General features: G+C 43.0%; 1 protein-coding gene across 2 annotated transcripts; it reads left to right on the top strand.

Annotated features, from left to right (window-relative positions):
• Positions 1-407: 407 nt before the first annotated feature.
• LOC143033243 (tsukushi-like) lies at positions 408-18,490 on the top strand. Of its 2 annotated transcripts, none has more exons than XM_076198446.1 (10): positions 408-566; positions 4,985-5,152; positions 6,782-6,906; positions 7,997-8,115; positions 8,836-9,091; positions 9,985-10,093; positions 11,240-11,455; positions 12,124-12,302; positions 13,723-13,924; positions 15,343-18,490. In XM_076198446.1, the coding sequence occupies exons 2-10, from the start codon at positions 4,991-4,993 to the stop codon at positions 15,445-15,447; spliced, it is 1,473 nt and encodes a 490-aa protein (XP_076054561.1). In that variant the 5' UTR covers positions 408-566; positions 4,985-4,990; the 3' UTR covers positions 15,448-18,490. The 2 variants fall into 2 exon arrangements, with proteins under 2 accessions (XP_076054561.1, XP_076054562.1); XM_076198447.1 differs by having other exon boundaries at positions 428-564; positions 4,988-5,152.
• The last annotated feature ends 1,885 nt before the right edge of the window (positions 18,491-20,375 follow it).

Consider the following 20,375-nt stretch of genomic DNA (forward strand, 5'->3'; position numbering starts at 1 on the left):
GCAGGATTTAGACTCTCCAACGGATATCGTACCAGGATACACCCATCCACCCACTTCGCACTACCCACCCTCTCACCCATCCTCCCCCACCCAATCACCTCCATCCTGTAGTACATGTAAATAAAATAGCTTGACGACAAGGAATAAAAGTAAGAGTGTCCCACGGTACGAAAGGAGATAAGGGCTATGATAATATGTAAGTCCATAATTACCTGTTGTCTGTGAACAAACTTCCAATTAACTTGGCTGTATACGGATGTCATTTTACTATTTCCGTTGACTGTCGTCGGCACAAAAATGTCTTTCAAATCAAGTTTGTAACATCCGTCTCATGGCCAAGTTGAGTCATATTTCCCAACCGTTAACAACGAAGGCTTCATTTGAGCTCTTATCGAAAGCTCACAACACGATAAGATAAACCAGTGGGTTCGAGGCCTCACGAAGCAGCTACAATAGTTTCATGTCTCAGGCGCTGCTGGAAGGTTGTGCTCACGTCGCCTACCAACCGTCGTCTCCATCCATTTTCGAGTTTACCTCGACGTCTTGACGCCATATTACCAAGCAGGGTGAGAATTCGAGTATATTTGAAAATTTATATTGATTTCATGTGGATGTTGATGGCTCAAACTATGAAATATTGCAGTAGATGAGGCCATACGTTAGTGTAAATATTACAATATTCATTTTGTAGTCTTGCAGTGAGTATAATTTTCCCGCGCAAAGCTTGTGATACATTTGGTCTGTATATTGAGTGATATGAATGCATTTTTAAGTTAATATACATAGTGCTCTTCAATTGTGTGATCTGCAGTGGCCATTCCTTGCAGGGAATCACGTGATCTAATTATGACGTATCAATGACGTCATAGTTGCATTTTTCGTTTTATACGTCCTACTGGCCGACACAAAATCCTTCTGTATCTTCTATAATATACTGTTCTATTTGGCTTGTGATCAAGTGATATTGTGGTATAAAAACGTAATGTATGAAATGCCAGTGATGATTCAGTTCTCCACAATTTTGGGAAATTTCTTGTAATTTGTATGAAATGTGAACGTCCTTTCGAAAATTAGTATTATTAAATTTTTCTAGTTCGGGACCATGCAAGTAACAGATATTTAGGTTTTATTTTAGTTGTGCACAACTACACGATATAGCATTAGAAAATCAAATATTAATTTTGTAAATTATAATACTTGAACATAATATGCGGTTTTCTTGGAGGAAATAAAAAATACCTTGCTACAAGCAAATATTGTAACGAACGAAGTCGCTAGTATAGGATATTTATATTGCTATCTCTTGATAGACCAAGGGACAACCTTACCACTATAACCGGCTCTCTCTCTCTCTCTCCAGGAACTTTATCTCTCTACGTCTACTCTCTCTGACACACTGCCTACATTCCGGGTCCCTTTACCCGTCACGTACATTTCCACCCACCCACACAAATGCGGAACATGATGCAATTATACTCTCATTTCCATCAGTACAAATGCATTGCATGTCAACTGTAATTTGTCTATACTTGTGGACTCGTAATGTGACTATATAGTGTCAACTGCTGAACTGTTATAGGATCCATGGATGAAGCATTTCAAATTCGAATTTCCACTGAGATGTTCAGAATTTTCATTGCGAAATGTAAGATGGATACAATTAGTCTTGATACCACATACATGGATTAATCTGTCAATTACATGCAATTAAAGTGGCTATATGCGTTTATGATATTGAATAATGACGTATTAAGTAACAATTATGTTTTAAAGAAAGGATAAGATATTATCCACTTAAAATTCTCGATGCTATTGTAGGAAGGGACGTGACGTCACGTCGACTGTGAATTGTCAATTGTGAAAATGAGAATACCAATAAAAACAAAATGCACTTTATTAATTAACGACAAGAAAGGCAGCAATTGAGTTAAACTGTGAATATAATCGATCAATCAAAATGAATAGTGGTTAGATAAACACATCTTTAGTAGATATCACTTGACAGATAACAAAATTGCAAAAAATCTCCAATGTTCGCTTATCATTGGCACTGGCTTCGACTTACATTGAAGGTAAAAAATCTGAACAATGCTATGTTATCAAAATTAGTCACCAAAAAATGTCTTAATTAATCGCTTTGTTACATTAGTGTCCTCCAAGATACGTATTAGCTAGCGTTGGTCAAATTGATAATGACGATGACGACGACGTCAACGATGTATTTTGATGAATTACACTGAACAGTAGATCCATAGAGAAACAAATTTGGGTGGCCCCGATAGGCTGGTATTCGGTTCCCGGAATTTCATCCAACAGCTCTAATGGATTTCCTTTACCTTTTCACACAACCGGCGACTGATCTCCCAAGCATAGGACATAAGAAACAGCCCCACACTAATAGAACACGACAGTCCAACATTTCTTTCCGGAGAGGTCTATAGGGAATCGTTGCCAGCCGCTGTGGGGCTCTGGATCATTAGTAAATGAAACTAGAGGCAAAGATTACACAAACACGCACGCGCACAGTGTACACACAGACGTACACACATACACGTATACATACACACGTGCACACACACGTACATGTGCACGTACACAAAAACCCGTACACACGTACAGACACGCACACACACTCACGCGCACACGTATACCTACACATGTATACACAGAAGTACACACACGTATACAAACACACACATATGCCCGCACACGCATGTGCACACATACGTATACACATGTACACACATGCACATACATACGCATGTATACACGCACATACGCTTGTACACACGCATATTCACACGTATACACACATCCAAACACACGCACGTAAACACGTACACACACGCACGCAAACATGTACACACGCGCAAACACGTACACACGCGCGCAAACACACGTATACACGCAAACCCACGTGCACACAAACACGCACGTACACATACACACTCGCCACACTCGCCCCCCACACGCACACACTCGCGCACACACACTCGCACACACACTCGTACACACACTCGTACATACACTCGCCCCCCACACGTACACACACACACATCCGTCGAACCTGTGCAAAATCCGGGTTGTTTTGATAAGGATTTGAACGAACGGGGGGACAAAGAACAGAATTGAAATATTCCTTTTAATAAACGAAAAATATTGTTATATGTGTGTGTGTGTGTGTGTGTGTGTGTGTGTGTGTGTGTGTGTGTGTGTGTGTGTGTGTGTGTGTGTAGGGGAGGTGGGAGAGGGAGGGAGGGAAGCGAAGGACGGTTGAGGGGGAGAAGAGGGAGGAGGGGAAGAAGAGTGAGGGGAGAAAAGGGAGAGGGGGAGGGAGGGGATAAAATTGGTAAGAGATGGGGGGGAGAGGTGGAAGGGTAGGAGGGTAGGGGGGAGGAGGGGATATGATTAAGGGATGGGGGGAGAGAGGTGGAGAGGGGAGGAGGGAAGGGGGGATGGGAGAGTACCTTGCAGGTGTTTACCATGTCGATGTATAATAGCTGCTCCCTCCACCTTCCACCTGGAGTGGTTGAGGTGGACAGAGTGGATTAGGTTATGAAGGAGGAGGAGGAGGTCGAGGAAGAGGAGGAGGTCGAGGAAGGGGAGGGGGAATGGAAATGGGGAGTTATTACCCACTGTTGCCACGTCAATTTGTACAGCTGTGACGTCACAGCACTATGAAGGTCACGTCTATGTGACGTCACATGAAGGTCATGTCAGTGTGACGTCACGTCACTATGAAGGTCACGTCCATGTGACGTCACGTGAATGTCATGTCAATGTGACGTCACGTCACTATGAAGGTCACGTTTATATGACGTCAATATGAGGGTCACGTTCATGTGATGTCACGTCACTATGAAGGGTCACGTTCATGTGACGTCACGTCACTATGAAGGTCACGTACGTGACGTCATGTCCGTGTCACATCATTATGACGTCATGTCACTTTGACGTCACCAGGTGGATACTGGGTTAGTTTGAGGAGCCTAAACAAGCCCATGTTATACAGCCTGGGCTTGTGGCAGTCATCGTTAGCCCCGTGCAAAGGAGAGGGCTGTTGAGGTATCCTTTGTGTATACATGTATGTTTCCATGTACGTATTATATACGCTTTATATGTACTGTGTGTGTGTATTGGGTGTATATGTTTGTATCTGTATGTATGTATATGCTGCATGTATGTACTGTATATATGAATTGTATATATGTATGTTTGCATGTGTGTGCATGCATATGCGTGTATGTATATACTGATATATATATATATGTATATATATATATGTGTATATAATATATATATAATATACACACGTGTGTGTTTAGCTTATATATGTATATACTATAAGTACTGTATGCTGGTTTGTATGAATATCTGACTTTTGGTTAAATTGAGACGACGATATCGCCCTCGCCATGTGGACAAATCCGCCATTTTGGGTCGGTGTCGTCATCGCTCCGGCGATATTCTGTTATTTAGATATTTATTGATTTATTAATTCACGTTTATCTTGTTTTAATTATTCTTTATTTCTATTTTTTTTACATGACCTGACCTAGCCCCCCTGACCTGACCTAGCCCCCCTGACCTGACCTAGCCCCCCTGACCTGACCTAGCCCCCCTGACCTGACCTAGCCCCCATTGACCTGACCTAGCCCCCCTGACCTGATCTAGTCCACCTTACGTGACCTAGCCCCCCATTACGTGACCTAGCCCCCCAATACCTGACCTAGCCCCCCAAGACCTGACCTAGCCCCCCAAGACCTGACCTAGCCCCCCCAAGACCTGACCTAGCCCCCAAGACCTGACCTAGCCCCCCAAGATCTGACCTAGCCCCCCTTGACCTGACCTAGCCCCCTGACCTGACCTACCCCCAAGACCTGACTTTCCCCCCAAGACCTGACCTAGCCCCCGTTGACCTGACCTACCCCCCTTGACCTGACCTAACCCAAAGTATTCTTGACCTAACCTTTGCCTTCGTCAGCCCGGGATGCGGACGTGTCTTCTGCTGACGGTGGCGCTGACGCTGGCCCTGGGGCCGACGCCGGCGCCGGCCCTGAAGGAGGGCCAAGCCAAGTCCATCTGCTCCATCTGCGAGTGCCTCAACTCGTCACCCTACCTCGTCGACTGCAAGACCCTCGGCATGGAACAGGTGGGCGTTGCCAGGACAGTCTGTTCGTTTGTTTGGTCGTTCTGGGGGGAGAAGAGGGAGGGGGAGGGGATAGGAGGGAGGGAGTAAAGGGAGGAGGAGGGGAGAGGGAGGGAATCGGAGGGGAGAGGGAGGGGGATGGGAGTCGGAGGGGAGAGGGAGGGGGGATGGGAGTCGGAGGGGGAGGAGAGGGAGGGCAGGGAGTCGGAGGGGGAGGAGAGGGAGGGCAGGGAGTCGGAGGGGGAGAGTGGGTAAGGAAGAAAGTGGGAGGGGAGAAGAGGGAGTTGGAGGGGAGAGGAGGGAGGGAGGGGAAGGGGAGAGGAGTAGAAGGGGGAAGGGGAGGGGGGAGTAGGGTGGGGAAGGGGAGGGGGAGTAGGGCGGGGGAGGGGGGAAGAGTGGATGAGCAGAAAGGGGGGAGGGGAGGGGGGTGTAGGACGGGAAAGGGGGAGGGGGGAGTATAAAAAGGGGAAGAGTAGAAAGCAAAGGTGGGATAGGAAGAGGCGTAGTAGGCGTTTTTTTTTCATATATAATTTCATTTCATATCCTTGTCTTGTTTTCATTAGTCCTATTTAATTTTTTTAGTCTAATAGGTTTATATTGTTTATACTTGTTCATTTGGTTGTTCATTTTTTATCTTTTATATGTATTTATTCGCTAATTAATTTAGCCATTTCATTTTGCTTATTCTATTGTAGTTTAAGTAGGCTATTTGTTTTGTATGTTTTACATAATTTACAAATTTAATTACTTGATTTTTGTCTATTTCTTCAATTTTTTCTTTATCTAATAATTTTATCTATTCTATTTTCTATTTGGTCGTTTCTATTTTATTCAGTAAAATAGGTGTGGAAGGCAAAGGTGGAAGGAGTGAACATGAGGGAGCGACCAAGCATGAGATGGATGGATGGGGTAAAAGGGAGTATTGTGAAAGAGGGGAATGTCTGTTGAGGAAGGACGGGAGAGGACAGAAGACAGGGGTGAATGGAGAATGGTTGTGTATGGATGATGCTGTGATGCATGAGGGGGAGTGGGTGGGGGATGGGGGGTGAGGGAGTATGTATGAGAAATAAACTGACGCAGCCCGAAGGGATTTCTCCCCGTCTTCTCCTTTTGTACGCGAGGGGACGGAGTGGGGAGGGGGTCGCCGATTTAATGAAGCGGCCTTGCTGTGTCTTGCAACAGTGCTTCTGACCCAGTGCAGTGGGCGAGATGCAGGGATGACCCGTCATCCAGGAGGAGCCAACATAAGAGGGAGGGGGGGTGGATGGGAGTAGAATATGTTGGGATGGAATGGGTGGGAGTGTTTTATATGCCTTTGTTTTTTGGCTACCTCCCTTACAAGGGGGAAAAACCTTTGTATATGCACGTATTAATTTAATTTTTATTCATTTATTTTTTTATTTTTTTATTAATCTATTTTTGTCTATAGGATTACCTATCAGGTAATTTTAATTTTCTTGCTTGTTAATTTCATTTGTTGTATTCATTACTTTTTTAATTATATTTATTTTATCAATTAGCTTACTGTATTCAACTTTATTTACCGATTTATTAATTTCACTTGTTTATTAGTTTTATCTATCTCGTTTATTTACTTGTTTTTAAAAACAAAAAATCCCCGTTTTCTTTAAGATTCCGTTGGATTCGTTGGCCCGGCATCACGTGTGGGCCAGATGGATTCTGATGATGGACGACAACCGTGTTGGCCACTTGCCCCAGCTGCCCCTGATGCCCAACCTCACCGTCTTCACCATGCGGTGAGTAGCGACGCGACGCCCACGTACGCCCAACGAACGCCCACACATACATGTATACATACATGCATTATATATATGATATACTGTATATATATATATATATATATATATAATATATATATATATAATATATATTTATATATTATATATATATATATTTATATATATATATAATATATATATATAATATATATATATATATTATACAATATATATATATTATACAATATATATATATTATACAATATATATATATTATACAATATATATATATTATACAATATATATATATTATATAATATATATATATTATATAATATATATATATATATATATATATATATAATATATATAAATATATATATAGTATAAATATATATATATATATATATATATTATATAATATAATATATACATATATTTATATAATATAATATATATTATAATATATATATTATAATATATATATATAATATATATTATATAATATATATATATATATATATATATATATATATATATATTATATAATATATATATTATATAATATATATATATATATATATATATATATATATATATACATATATATATAATGCATATATGTATAATATATATAATATATATATATATATATATATATATACATATATATTTATTACATATAATATATATATATATTATATATTTATATATATATATATATATATATATATATATATAATATATATATAATATATATATATATATTATATATAATATATATATATATATATATAATATATATAATATATAATATATATATATATATATATATAATACACATGACCATGTGCATACATGTATACATACGTACATGTATACATTTATACATACACATGTATACATATATACACATACATATATACACACGTACATAAATATATGTACATACACGCACACATACATGTATACATACACACATGCATACACACGTACATATATACATACATACTTCCTCCCTCTCCCACTTCCCCCCCTCCCCCAGCCCACCAGGGATCCGAATATATTTTCTTTTATTCTCCCCTCTTGACTTCCTCCTCTGTTGCAGCCACAACGGTCTGAGTTCGATGGACGAGGCGACCTTCATGAACCTACCCAGCCTGAAGAAGGTCGACCTCTCCTACAACAACCTCTCCTATATCAGCCTCAACAGGAACATCTTCAAGGGTGAGTCTCTTGTAGAGGTTGTTTAACTCTACATTGGTGAATTAAAGTCTGTCAGTCTTCTTTACTGTGCCAGACAGCTTTCTGCTCTACAAATACAAGGTAAGCTCCGTTCAAACACCGGAGGGTTTGCCAGAAACATTTTAATGTACACTATTTTTAGGGTTGCCAAAACATGGATATATAAAAGGTTTGTCGCGTCGGAAGGGCGACACGACGAGAGGTCCCGGATTAGTTTTGCTGGTTTCTTTAGTATGTCGAGGACGTGAGAACCTTTGACCCGCACCGCTTCAATTGTTTGTCCAGAAGGCGCGAGGTCCGTTCTGCGCAGGTGTTAAGGCGTCGGCTGGACAGCCAGCGGTTCTGGTCGCTGTTCAGGTCCGGATACAATTGGCAGTGTCCCTTGGGAGGAAAATCCGGAACAATAGAGGATCTCTGGAGAGTTACCCTGAAACGTCCGAGTTCATTCCCGTAGCATATGCGTGCGTGTGCACGCTAGGCATCGAAGGGAGATTATAACAGGGAGATAACACTATCTCATTAGCTTTCCCTATTTCTATCTCTGTCTCTATCTATCTGTCTCTATCTCTGTCTCTCTATCTATCTCTATCTCTCCCTGTATCTCTATCTCTGTCTCTATCTCTTTTTTTAACTGACTCCTGCAAAAGAACACAACGAACTGACCCACCCACCTCCCGATCTCTGGGGACGTCTCTCTTCCAGGGAGATACAACAATAGCCACCCTGACCCAATCGGCATTGAGGAGCTTGACATCAGCCACAACCTGATCGGGTCGATCGACCACCACCTGATGCAGCACCTGCCCGTCCTCAAGAAGCTCGCCCTCCACCACAACCCCATCCTCGACATGACCATCGAGATGATCAGGTCCATCGCAGACCTCGAGAACCTGGAGGAACTCGACCTTTCCTTCACGCAGCTCCATCGACTTCCGCAGCATTTCCTCGTCTCCCTCAGGTGGGTCGTCCTTGTTCCCCCCTCCGTCAGGTGGGTCGTCCTTGTTCCTCCCTCCGTCAGGTGGGTCGTCCTTCTCACTCCCTCCTTCAAGTGGGTCGTCCTTGTTCCTCCCTCCCTCAGGTGGGTCGTCCTTGTTCCCCCCTCCCTCAGGTGGGTCGTCCTTGTTCCCCCCTCCCTCAGGTGGGTCGTCCTTGTTCCTCCCTCCGTCAGGTGGGTCGTCCTTCTCCCTCCCTCCAAGTGGGTCGTCCTTGTTCCTCCCTCCCTCAGGTGGGTCGTCCTTGTTCCTCCCTCCGTCAGGTGGGTCGTCCTTGTTCCTCCCTCCGTCAGGTGGGTCGTCCTTGTTCCTCCCTCCTTCAGGTGGGTCGTCCTTGTTCCTCCCTCCTTCAGGTGGGTCGTCCTTGTTCCTCCCCCTTTCAGGTGGGTCGTCCTTGCCCCCCCTCCTCCGTCAGGTGGGTCGTCCTTGTTCCTCCCTCCGTCAGGTGGGTCGTCCTTGTTCCTCCCCCTTTCAGGTGGGTCGTCCTTGTTCCTCCCTCCTTCAGGTGGGTCGTCCTTGTTCCTCCCTCCCTCAGGTTGGCCGTCCTTGTGTGAACGAGTGTGGCTGCTTAAATAAGAAGTTGTACGAACGGACTCGAAATTTTATGAGAAGCTATGAAAATCCAGACCTTTTATTTGGGGGAAAGACACATTGTTGTATGTATGTATGTATGCATCTATGTGTGTATATAAATACATATGTATGTGTATATATGTAGGCCTGTGTATGTGTGTATGTATGGGTATGTTTATGTGTAAGTATATGTCTATGTGCGTGTGTGTACGTGTGTATCCCTTTCAACATAGATCCCAGACTCCAGATCTTCTCATATATATGTATATATATGTTGCCGCTGCAGATCCATGAAAGTCCTTCGGTTGACGGGGAACCACTTCACGACGGTGGACCCGGAGATCAAGTTCGCCAGGTCCCTGCAGGAGCTCCACTTCGACATCAACCCCATTACTGTGAGTACGCGTAGCCTTCACTCGTGGGGTCCGGCGATGCGGGAGCGCATCTCTAACGTTTCTAGTCTTCCAGGCGCCTCCTCCACTTGTAGTGCCACGTATATCTACGTGAATGTGTGCGTGTGTGTGTGTGTGCGTGTGTGTGGTGTGTGTGTGGTGTGTGTGTGTGTGTGTGATTGATTGAGAGAGTGATTGATTGAGAGAGTGATTGATTGGGAGAGTGATTGATTGGGAGAGTGATTGATTGGGAAAGTGATTGAGAGTGATTAAGAGAGTGAGTGAGTGAGAGAGTGAGAGAGTGAGTGAGTGAGTGAGTGAGTGAGTGAGTGAGAGAGTGAGTGAGTGAGTGAGAGAGTGAGTGAGTGAGTGAGTGAGTGAGTGAGTGAGTGAGTGAGTGAGTGAGTGAGAGAGTGAGAGAGTGAGTGAGAGTGTGAGTGAGTGAGAGAGAGAGTGAGTGATTAAAAAGTTATGGAAAGTCTATGGTTGCAGTTTTCCTTGTCTGTTTTTTCTCTTTGGGTATTTTTCTCTCTAAGGAAACTGAGATATAATGTCTCCATACTTCCTGGTAAATTACTATGACGTACTGCAAACCAATTTTCTTTGAATTGTGCCAAAGTACCTCAATATGAAGTATGGAGGTATTCTCGATGAAATTCCTTAAGTAAAAAAAAAGAATGCTCTCGATCAAAGTGAAAAGGCAGACAATAAATTCTGAAATGGTAAACTTGGCCATAACTTTTGATAAAATGTTTGAGAGAATTTCCTACGCGCGCACACACACACGCACACACACACACACACACACACACACACACACACACACACACACACACACACATACACACATACACACACACTCACACACACACAGATATATATATATATATATACATATATGTATATATATATATATATATATATATATATATATATACATATATATATATATGTATATATTGCAATCCTTTCTTAATCACTCCCACTATCTCTTGTACTTGATCCATGTCCTTGTATTTCACTTGAAAATAACGTAGCCTCTCTTATAGCCTCCCTGTAGCCCCCCCCCATTGTAGCCCCCACCCGTAGCCTCCCCCTTGTAGCCCCCACCTCGCTCTCACCCCCCCTCCTCCTCCTCTCCCTCCGAAGACGATCCGGAAGGGCGACTTCGACGGCAGCCGCCAGAAGCAGCTCTCGAAGATCTTCCTGACGGAGATGCCCGAGCTGAGGAACGTGGCAGCTTACGCCTTCAGCGAGCTCAGCTCCCTGGAAGAGCTCCACCTGGCCAGGAACCCCAAGCTCAACGTCATAGACCCGGACGCCTTCGCCGGCTTCGAGGACGACAAGGGGCTCGCCCTCAAGAAGGTGAGGTCGAGGGTGATGTGACCAAAGTCTTGGCCTCCACTAGGACGGAATAGACAAATAAATAGATAAATTGTTAAGTAAATAAGTAAATAAATGAGTGAATAAATCAGTGGATAGATGAATGGATAGGTGAATAGATATGAATAGATAATTGAATATAGATAGATAAACAGATGAATTAATAGAGATGGATATATGATACATAGTGATGATGGTGGTGGCGATGGTAATGGTGGTGGTGATAGGGGTTTTGGTGGTGATGATGATGGTAGTGGTGGTGGTGATAATGGTTGTGGTGGTGGTGATGGTGGTGATTATAATAATAATGATAGTTATGATGAACTAATTTAGCATGAATAGTGGCGGTGATAAGGGTGTTGGTGGTAGTGATGATGATGGTGGTGGTGATTATTATAGGGGTGGTGATGATAATGATGGTGGTGATTATGATCATGATAATGATGGTGGTGATTATGATCATGATAATGATGGTGGTGATTATGATCATCATCATGATGGTGGTGATTATGATCATGATAATGATGGTGGTGATTATGATCATGATAATGATGGTGATTATGATCATCATGATGATGGTGGTGATGATGATGATGGTGGTGATGATGGTGGTGATGAACTAATTTGACATGAATTAATTTTCGCGACAGATCGACCTGTCCGAGAATAGCCTGCAGCACCTGTCCAGGGATATGCTCCCGTGGGAGTCGATCGAATACGTGGACATCCAGCACAATCCGTGGGATTGTGACTGCCACTTCAAGTGGGTGGCCACCGACTTGATCCCCAGCATCACTAAAAAGAACCCCAGTAAAGCCATATCTATCGTGTAAGTGACGAGTAATTTGTTTATACTGTGTTCGAGTCTTTAAGCACACCCAACAAAACGTTCTGACTTTTTTTTTTTTTTTTTACTATCGGTGTATCCTTTGGTGGCTACACAAATGTGGTGCAGGGAAGATAAAGTTTTGTTGTACTTTATATATATTGAAGCAGACAGTTCCGGTATTTATAGATCAGGGATGTAATCCCCCAAGGGGTCTCTCTAAGGTACAGTGTCCCCCCTAGTCTCCCCGTCTCTCTAGCAACGCAGTCGCTGCTTATATACATGAATATACCTACCTCGCATATCCGTGTAGGGTTTACAGTTTATATTTGGTATTTATACAATGTGTTAGTTGTATTGCAATGTCTGGCTACCATTAGTGGATGTGCCTTGACATGATGTATGGATTGGCGTTACAATTATGTAGCTTGGTAGGTATAGGGAAATGGTTAATGATCTATCTGGTGACACTATGTACTTGTATCGGCAACTTCCGTTGGGCGCTGGCGTGATGTTGCATGATTGAGTCGGATGTTTACGACTTGGAAGTGTGGATGTCAGCAAGATTGGATAGGGATTGCCAAGACCAGTGCCTGTCGGGCACCTTTTTGTATGCATATGGATCACGTGTCAGGCATGTGATATATCATAATGGTTGGTAAGGATACATCAGGGCTCAGTTAGAAAATGGATAGACGGGCCTAGTTAGAAAATGGATAGAGGGGCCAAGTTAGAAAATGGATAGCGGGCTTCAGTTAGAAAATGGATAGCGGGCTACAGTTAGAAAATGGATAGCGGGACCTCCACACTACAAAAGTTTAAAACTGAGGTTTTATTTTTCGTTTAGTATGCCAGTCCTAGAAAAAAAAATCATTGATACACTAGATTTTAAAGACGATATGAATTTATTATATATATATTATAATATATATATCGCAAGCGGGTGAATGTTCTAACAAATTGGTAAGATAGACTGAATATCCCACTATCAGAGACAGTTCGTTCTTATCACTGATCCTCTTCAGCGTGGTTTTACATAGGGTGAGTTAACTTATGTATACTAAGAGGAGATACATAGAGGGGACACAGGGAGGTAAGCATACTAGTGCATGGTCCGTTTGAGCCCAAGTCGTGATGACCCCAAGGTCAAACTGACCCCAGGTCAAATGTTTGCGCAACAGGCTGTGGGCTCGGGTCTAGTTTCCCCATTGTGCCCTGGTGACGTCATCGGAAGCGTGTTTACTAATCTAGCATTCCCAAAAATGTGGGTTCGAATCCCGCACTCCTCAGTTTCCCAGCAGTGACTCATACCTGCCCCCTGACAGTCCCCATAGACGCATCATAGGTCAACGGTGACGGCTTCGGCCGCAGCTACTCAGCGCCTCCTGGCGTAGGCTTCCTGACCGTGTTCTTCCTCCTTCAGGTGCGCTGGGCCGGAGCTCGTGGCGGGGAGGAACGTGGCCAGCCTTCTTCAGGAGAACCACGCCTTTCAGTGTTATTTGGTGCCCTACTCTCGCCAGAAGTCCTTCTACGGGCCGCTCCTGGTTGGGATAATCGTTGCCGGTTGCCTGGTCCTCTTCACAGGCACGGCCCTCTTCGCTTACGTCCTCTACAGGAGCTCCCAGGTAAAGAACCCCCCCCCTCCAGGTCCTCCTCGGTTGAATGAAATCGCCAGACGGCAGATGGGAGAAAGGTTATGAGGGCGCTTGGCCTACTGGGTCGTGGGAGGCGGGCGAGGTCCTACGGCAATGTGGTTTTGTTCTCGAGGATAGAATCGCTGGTGAAGCGTTGGTGTCGGGAAGTGGGGTGGGAAGGGTGATGGCATGGGAGCTTGCTCGGAGAGACCGTAGGTACTGGCGCCGGTTTGTGAGTGAATTAACGCTCTCCTTGGCATGTGCCCCATAATAGATGGATTGATTTCTGTCAATTCATCAACTATCAACATATACACAATTTTTATATTATTTGTTCATGTCTGTTTATTATTTGCTTGATTTTCATTTATTATTAGTTATCTGTCAATTTGTTATTTACTATTTACCTGTTTGTTTATTATTTAACTATACCTATGCATTTATTCTATTTATTATTTATATTGAGGAAGGGCGGGAGAGGACAGAAGACAGGGGTGAATGGAGAATGGTTGTATATGGATGATGTTGTGATTGCATGAGGTAGAATGGGCGGGGGGATGGGGGGTGAGGTAGTATGTGTGAGCAAAATTTGACGCAGCCCAAAGGGATTTCTCCCCGTCCTCTCATTTTATGCAATGGGGGGACGGAGAGGGGGGGGTCGCCGATTTAATGAAGCGGCCTTGCTGTGGATGTGCTGTGTCTTGCGACACTGCTTCTGACCCAGGGCAGTGGACAAGGTGCAGGGATGACCCGTCATCCAGGAGGTGCTCAGATAAGAGGGAGGGTGGAGGGGTGTGGAGTGTATTCAGGGATGGAATGGGTGGAAATGATTTTATGCCTTTCCCTTTTTGGCTACCTCCCTTGTAAGGGGGAAAAAGCCTTGGTGTATGTATGTATGTATGTATATTATTTATATTATAATTTGTTTATTATCATTTTTCCGCATCCGACCTAGATATGGACCAAACGGTCTCCTGTCGGTATGCTCCACCTTTGTAATCCTTCGTAACAAATGTAATAGGTTGCGCTACAGTGTCCTCAGATGAGACAAAGATCTTAGTATATAGATATTACGCTCTCACTACGAAGTTTCTATATCCGTTCCTTATCAAAATCATTCGTAAAGCGAAACTCTCGATATCCAATTTGTTCGTAAAGCGAGCGGTATGGTATTCGGTTTGTTCGTAAAGCGAGTCGGTTTGGTATTCGGTTCGTAAAGCGAGTCAATTTGGTATTCGGTTTGTTCGTAAAGCGAGTCAATTTGGTATTCGGTTTGTTCGTAAAGCGAGTCAATTTGGTATTCGGTTTGTTCGTATAACGAGTCATTCGTGTACTGCGACCACTCTGTACATGAAATTTGCTTTCCCAGCTGTACCAGTGCTGTTGTAACATGTTCCTCCCTTCTTCAGGAGCGGAACGGCTTCGGGGACACCGTCAAGTATCGACGCCAGAGGAACCATGAGGAGGACACGGAGGGGGCGTCCTATGTCGCCAACGTCGCAGCATCCTTATGAAGAAAAGTCTTCCTCCTCTTCCTCCTCCTCCTCCTTCTCTTCCTCCTCTTCCTCCTCTTCCTCCTCGTGGAACGAGATTCAGAACTCGTTATATCCTTTTTTCCCTAAATCTCGCGGTGACGAGGTTGAGCGTGATTTTTGAGTTTCAATCTTCAAGAAATTTTGAGTTGCGTTCTTTAAGAAATTTCGAGTTTCTTTGCCGAAAGCTTCTGAAAGTGTCGATAAACCTTCTTTGGGACTCCTAAGACGATCCAAGTCAACTTGTCCAGATCTTCAAGATTTTTTTTTTAATTTCGTTCTTCAAGAAATTTCGAGTTTCTTTGTCGAAAGCTTCTGAAAAGTGTCTAGAAATCTTCTTTGGGACTCCTAAGACGATCCAAGTCAACTTGTCCAGATCTCTTATAGAAGGACACTCGTTACCGCACCCCACATTTACTTAGTAGTGGGTTCGAATCCTGCACTCACATTCCCTTCTTTCAGCTGGGAAATCAGTCACGCTCGCCAGCCTCCTCCATCATCCTACTTACCTGACCAGAAAAAAAAAGTTTTCTAAAAACTTTATCTTAGAATAATTTTATTTTTATTTTTACATTGCCTCTAATGCCACACAAATACCCTCCATGCATATACATGCATATTTACAACACATGTATATTTTTTGCTGTATATGATGATTTAAAGGTATATATTATTTCATACATTTCAACATACATAAACAGTGCCAAAGTATGTAAGGGTTAATCCTCAGGTATTATATTTGTAAAGGTTAATTTTGAGGATTAAATTTAATCTTGTATTTCCAGCTTCATATTTCAGATAGGACGTTCCCACATGACGGACAAGATAGTAATAATAGTATCCCTTGTACCATGCGTCCTCTTTGTTTATTTCTACGATCCCTGACGTCATCACATTGGGCTGTTTTTCCTCCCGATTGTTGGAGCAAGTTGCCCTCCAGCATGTAAAATTACATTCTAATTTATTATTACTATTATCATTATTATTATCTAATTTATCTTTTTTTTTTTTTTTTAGAAAACAATAACTTGCTATAATGATTTCGCGGCGGAAAAAAGTGTTGGAGGTAGGTGGTACCGCCGACGAATCGGAGGTTGGAGACAATTTTACCCAATGTGATAACCGCTTTAAATGTGAAATCAGTCCCCCCACCCCCAACTCCCAGGATTGCGTGACAGATTTAAGGCTCAGTCTGGCGCCCTTATTTAATAAACAAAGGATTTAAATGCGGAATTTCAAGACTTGCAAAGGCAAATGTTGAACCTTGGGGCCTTTTTTCTGTTTCGATTAAATATTTGAACCCGCATCCCCACAATGCCCGGCAACGATCCTCGGGTCTTCCCACAGATCCCTCTGGTACTGTTTCTATGTCTCCGTCTTAAAGTAATAGGATCAGTCACCGGTTGGAAGTTGAAAGGGAGATCTTGGGCCCAGTCCGGGGACCAAGCATCAGCCCCTCAGGGCCGCACCAAAATGGACAGTTTTGCTGTCTATCTTGCAGGATTACCAATAGACAGGGATCACTCACTGCCCTCTCTGTCACAGACGGAACAATATTCTAGATTTTGTGGACGAGGATATAGAAATGTCTAGTATTTTCTGGGATTTCCTAGGAAATGTCTGTAACGTTCCTAGGCTGTGGAGTAAGTCGTAGTTCATGTTAAGTCACTTATCTCTCCTACTTTTTTAACTGCCTTTGCCATACAAGGTTTGAATGTTTTTAAACCTTTCTGACGAAATATTTTTTTAATTTTTTTTTTTTTTTTTTTTTTTGTCAAGATCTATTTCATCGGAAAAATATAGATTGCTCCAAAATCCTTCCAAGCATTATTGATTAGCATAACATCTTTGAATACAGAATGATTCTATACCTTTTGTAAATACATTACCTGTTCGAACAACCATGATTCATAGCGTGACGTCAAAACGTCTTCAATTCACAAACTAAAAAGCTGTCATGTTTAGCCACCCCGTAGAGTGGTAACGAGTGAAATAATTAAAAATTAGTAATTTATTATGCATTTAACAGTTAAAAAAAGATGTGTAAAATTTGTATACAGTTACATGCAGGGGTGGAGCTTAGATATGACGTCAAATTGTCTTGCCCAATGAGGAAATCAATCTGAAGTCGGTGACGTCATGCTGTGACGTCATGTCGGCTTCGACATTTTTCAACGAAAATTATCAGATTTTTGTACATAATATATCGGTTAAGATAATTATTGAAGTTATTCTGTACACATAAATGATAGGTAATTTTGCAAAGAATAGTTTTAAGAAATATGTAACAATGATTTTTTGCACTTAAAGCAATTCTTTTGCTTTGTACGTCCATATTTTGTTGTATTGTTTTCTCTCTACTGTGATCTTCTCAAGAATTGAAACTTTGATTTGTCGACAACGAAATGAAATTTTGAAATTAATTATGAATTCCCTAAGACCAGAGGTACATACAAGTATTTATATTTGGAGACAAATATTCACTAAAGAGGAATACTAACCCAATTTTCAGTTTCTATTCTCCCCCGATCGGTTCTTGAATATCCCCTGGTTCGGGGATAAGGATACCGTCAACTTGTTCCCTCTGCATTTTCCTCCGAAATTATTTGACGTGGCCAGCTCCCCTTACAAGGGAGAAAAGGCAGTTGACATGTGCACACATACGCACACACACGCACACAAACACGCACACATACGCACACAAACACATACGCACACAAACACACATACGCACGCAAACACACATACGCACACAAACACACATACGCACACAAACACACATACGCACACAAACACACATACGCACACAAACACACATACGCACACAAACACACATACGCACACAAACACACATACGCACACAAACACACATACGCACACAAACACACATACGCACACAAACACACATACGCACACAAACACACATACGCACACAAACACACATACGCACACAAACACACGCACACAAACACACGCACACAAACACACATACGCACACACGCACAACAAATACAGCACACGCACACACATACAGATATATACATTGTATATATATACACATGTATGTATAATTATGTATGTATAAGGACAATTTCTTCTCGATAACTTTCTTGTCTTTGTATATATTTGTTTTCCGTTATTGATATACTGTACTGCATCAGTAGCAAATAAAACGTCAATAACACCTTGTTATTTTTCTTTAACAAAATAACTACCAACCCTCGAGGGAGAGCGCACACCAGGAGGCGCCTGTCAGCTCGAGCAAATGCCAGTCACCAGGTTAATTTAGGGAGGGGGAGGTGGGAGGGTAAGGAGGGGGAAGGGAGAGGTGAGAGGGGAAGGAGGACATTGAACCTGAAATATAGTATAGAAGCGTTGGTAAACCAGCCAACAAAAACAAGAAAACGACAAAAGGACAAAACACAACGAGCAACAAGAAGACAACAACAAAACGGAAAAATGACAACAAAAAATAACAGAACAAAAATTCAACAAAAGGAAACGGCAACAACAAAACGGAATAATAACAATGACAAAACCCAACACGACTACAACAACCAGAAGTTGTTTTCAACCATACTGATAAGTGACAGAAGCAGGGGCCTAAATTAGGGCCCTTTTGCAATATGTGGGCCCTAAATTAGGGCCATTTTGCAATATGCAGGCCCTGAATTAGGGCTTTCAATATGCAGGCCCTTAATTAGGGCCCTTTTGCAATACGCAGGCCCTAAATTAGGGCCCCTTTCAATATGCAGGCCCTTAATTAGGGCCCTTTTGCAATACGCAGGCCCTAAATTAGGGCCCCTTTCAATATGCAGGCCCTAAATTAGGGCCCCTATGCAAAATGTAGGCCCTAAAGTAGGACCCCCTTTCAATATGTAGGCCCTAAATTTGGGCCCTTTTTGAAATATGTAGGCCCTAAATTAGGGCCCCTTCCAATATGTAGGCCCTAAATTATGGACCCTTTCAATATGCAGGCCCTAAATTAGGGCCCTTTTGCAATATGCAGGCCCTAAATTAGGGCCCTTTTGCAATGTGTAGGCCCTAAATTAGAGCCCCTTTCAATATGCAGGCCCTGAATTAGGGCCGTTTTGCAATATGTAGGCACTCTATGAGGGCCCATTTGCTATATGTAGGCCCTCAATGAGGGGCCCCTTTTAATATACAGGTCCTCGGCCAGGGCCCTTTCAATATACAGATTCTCATAGAAGGCTCCTTGGCAATAAGGAGGCCCTCTCTGCATCATACAAGGCTTTGACGAGGCCCCACTTACAATAGACGTCTTCAGCTAGGGCCCTTTTGGAATACTACTCCTGCAAACTTTTCTCAGTCATCAGTTTATAACAATGCACAATAAAGACTTTCGACCTTATGTGTAGAGGGAATAAGGGCCACAGTTGCTTGCGACGTGTTTTGAGACTTGAGTCTTCTTAAGTTCCACTTAAGCTGAGTTTGGGAATCCGGCCCCGCGACGCGGACGACTTGCGGGTTCTGCACTTGGCTGCATGCGCGCTAGGGTCATCATGCTCGCGTCACGTAGGCACCGCTTAGGCGACACATGTCACGTAGGCGTTACGTCATGTCATGTAGCGTCACGTAGGTGTAACGTAAGCGCCACGGCATGCCACGTAGGCGTCACGTCATGTTACGTCATGCCACGGAGGTGTCAGTGTAACGGAGCCGTCACACATGACATCACGTCATATTACGTCATGCCACGGAGGCGTCACGTCATGCCACGTGTTGTCACATAAGTCGCGCAGCGTCACGTAGGCGCTACGTCATTCCACGTGGACGCCACGTCATGCCACGTAGGCGTCACATCATATGGAGCCATCACGTCATGTTACGTCATTCCACGGAGGCATTACGTCATGTCACGTGGGCGTCATGTCATTGTCACGTAGTCG

The sequence above is a fragment of the Oratosquilla oratoria genome, chromosome 15 (genome assembly GCF_046742065.1).
Source record: "Oratosquilla oratoria isolate Oo_2021 chromosome 15, ASM4674206v1, whole genome shotgun sequence".
Taxonomy (NCBI): domain Eukaryota; kingdom Metazoa; phylum Arthropoda; class Malacostraca; order Stomatopoda; family Squillidae; genus Oratosquilla; species Oratosquilla oratoria.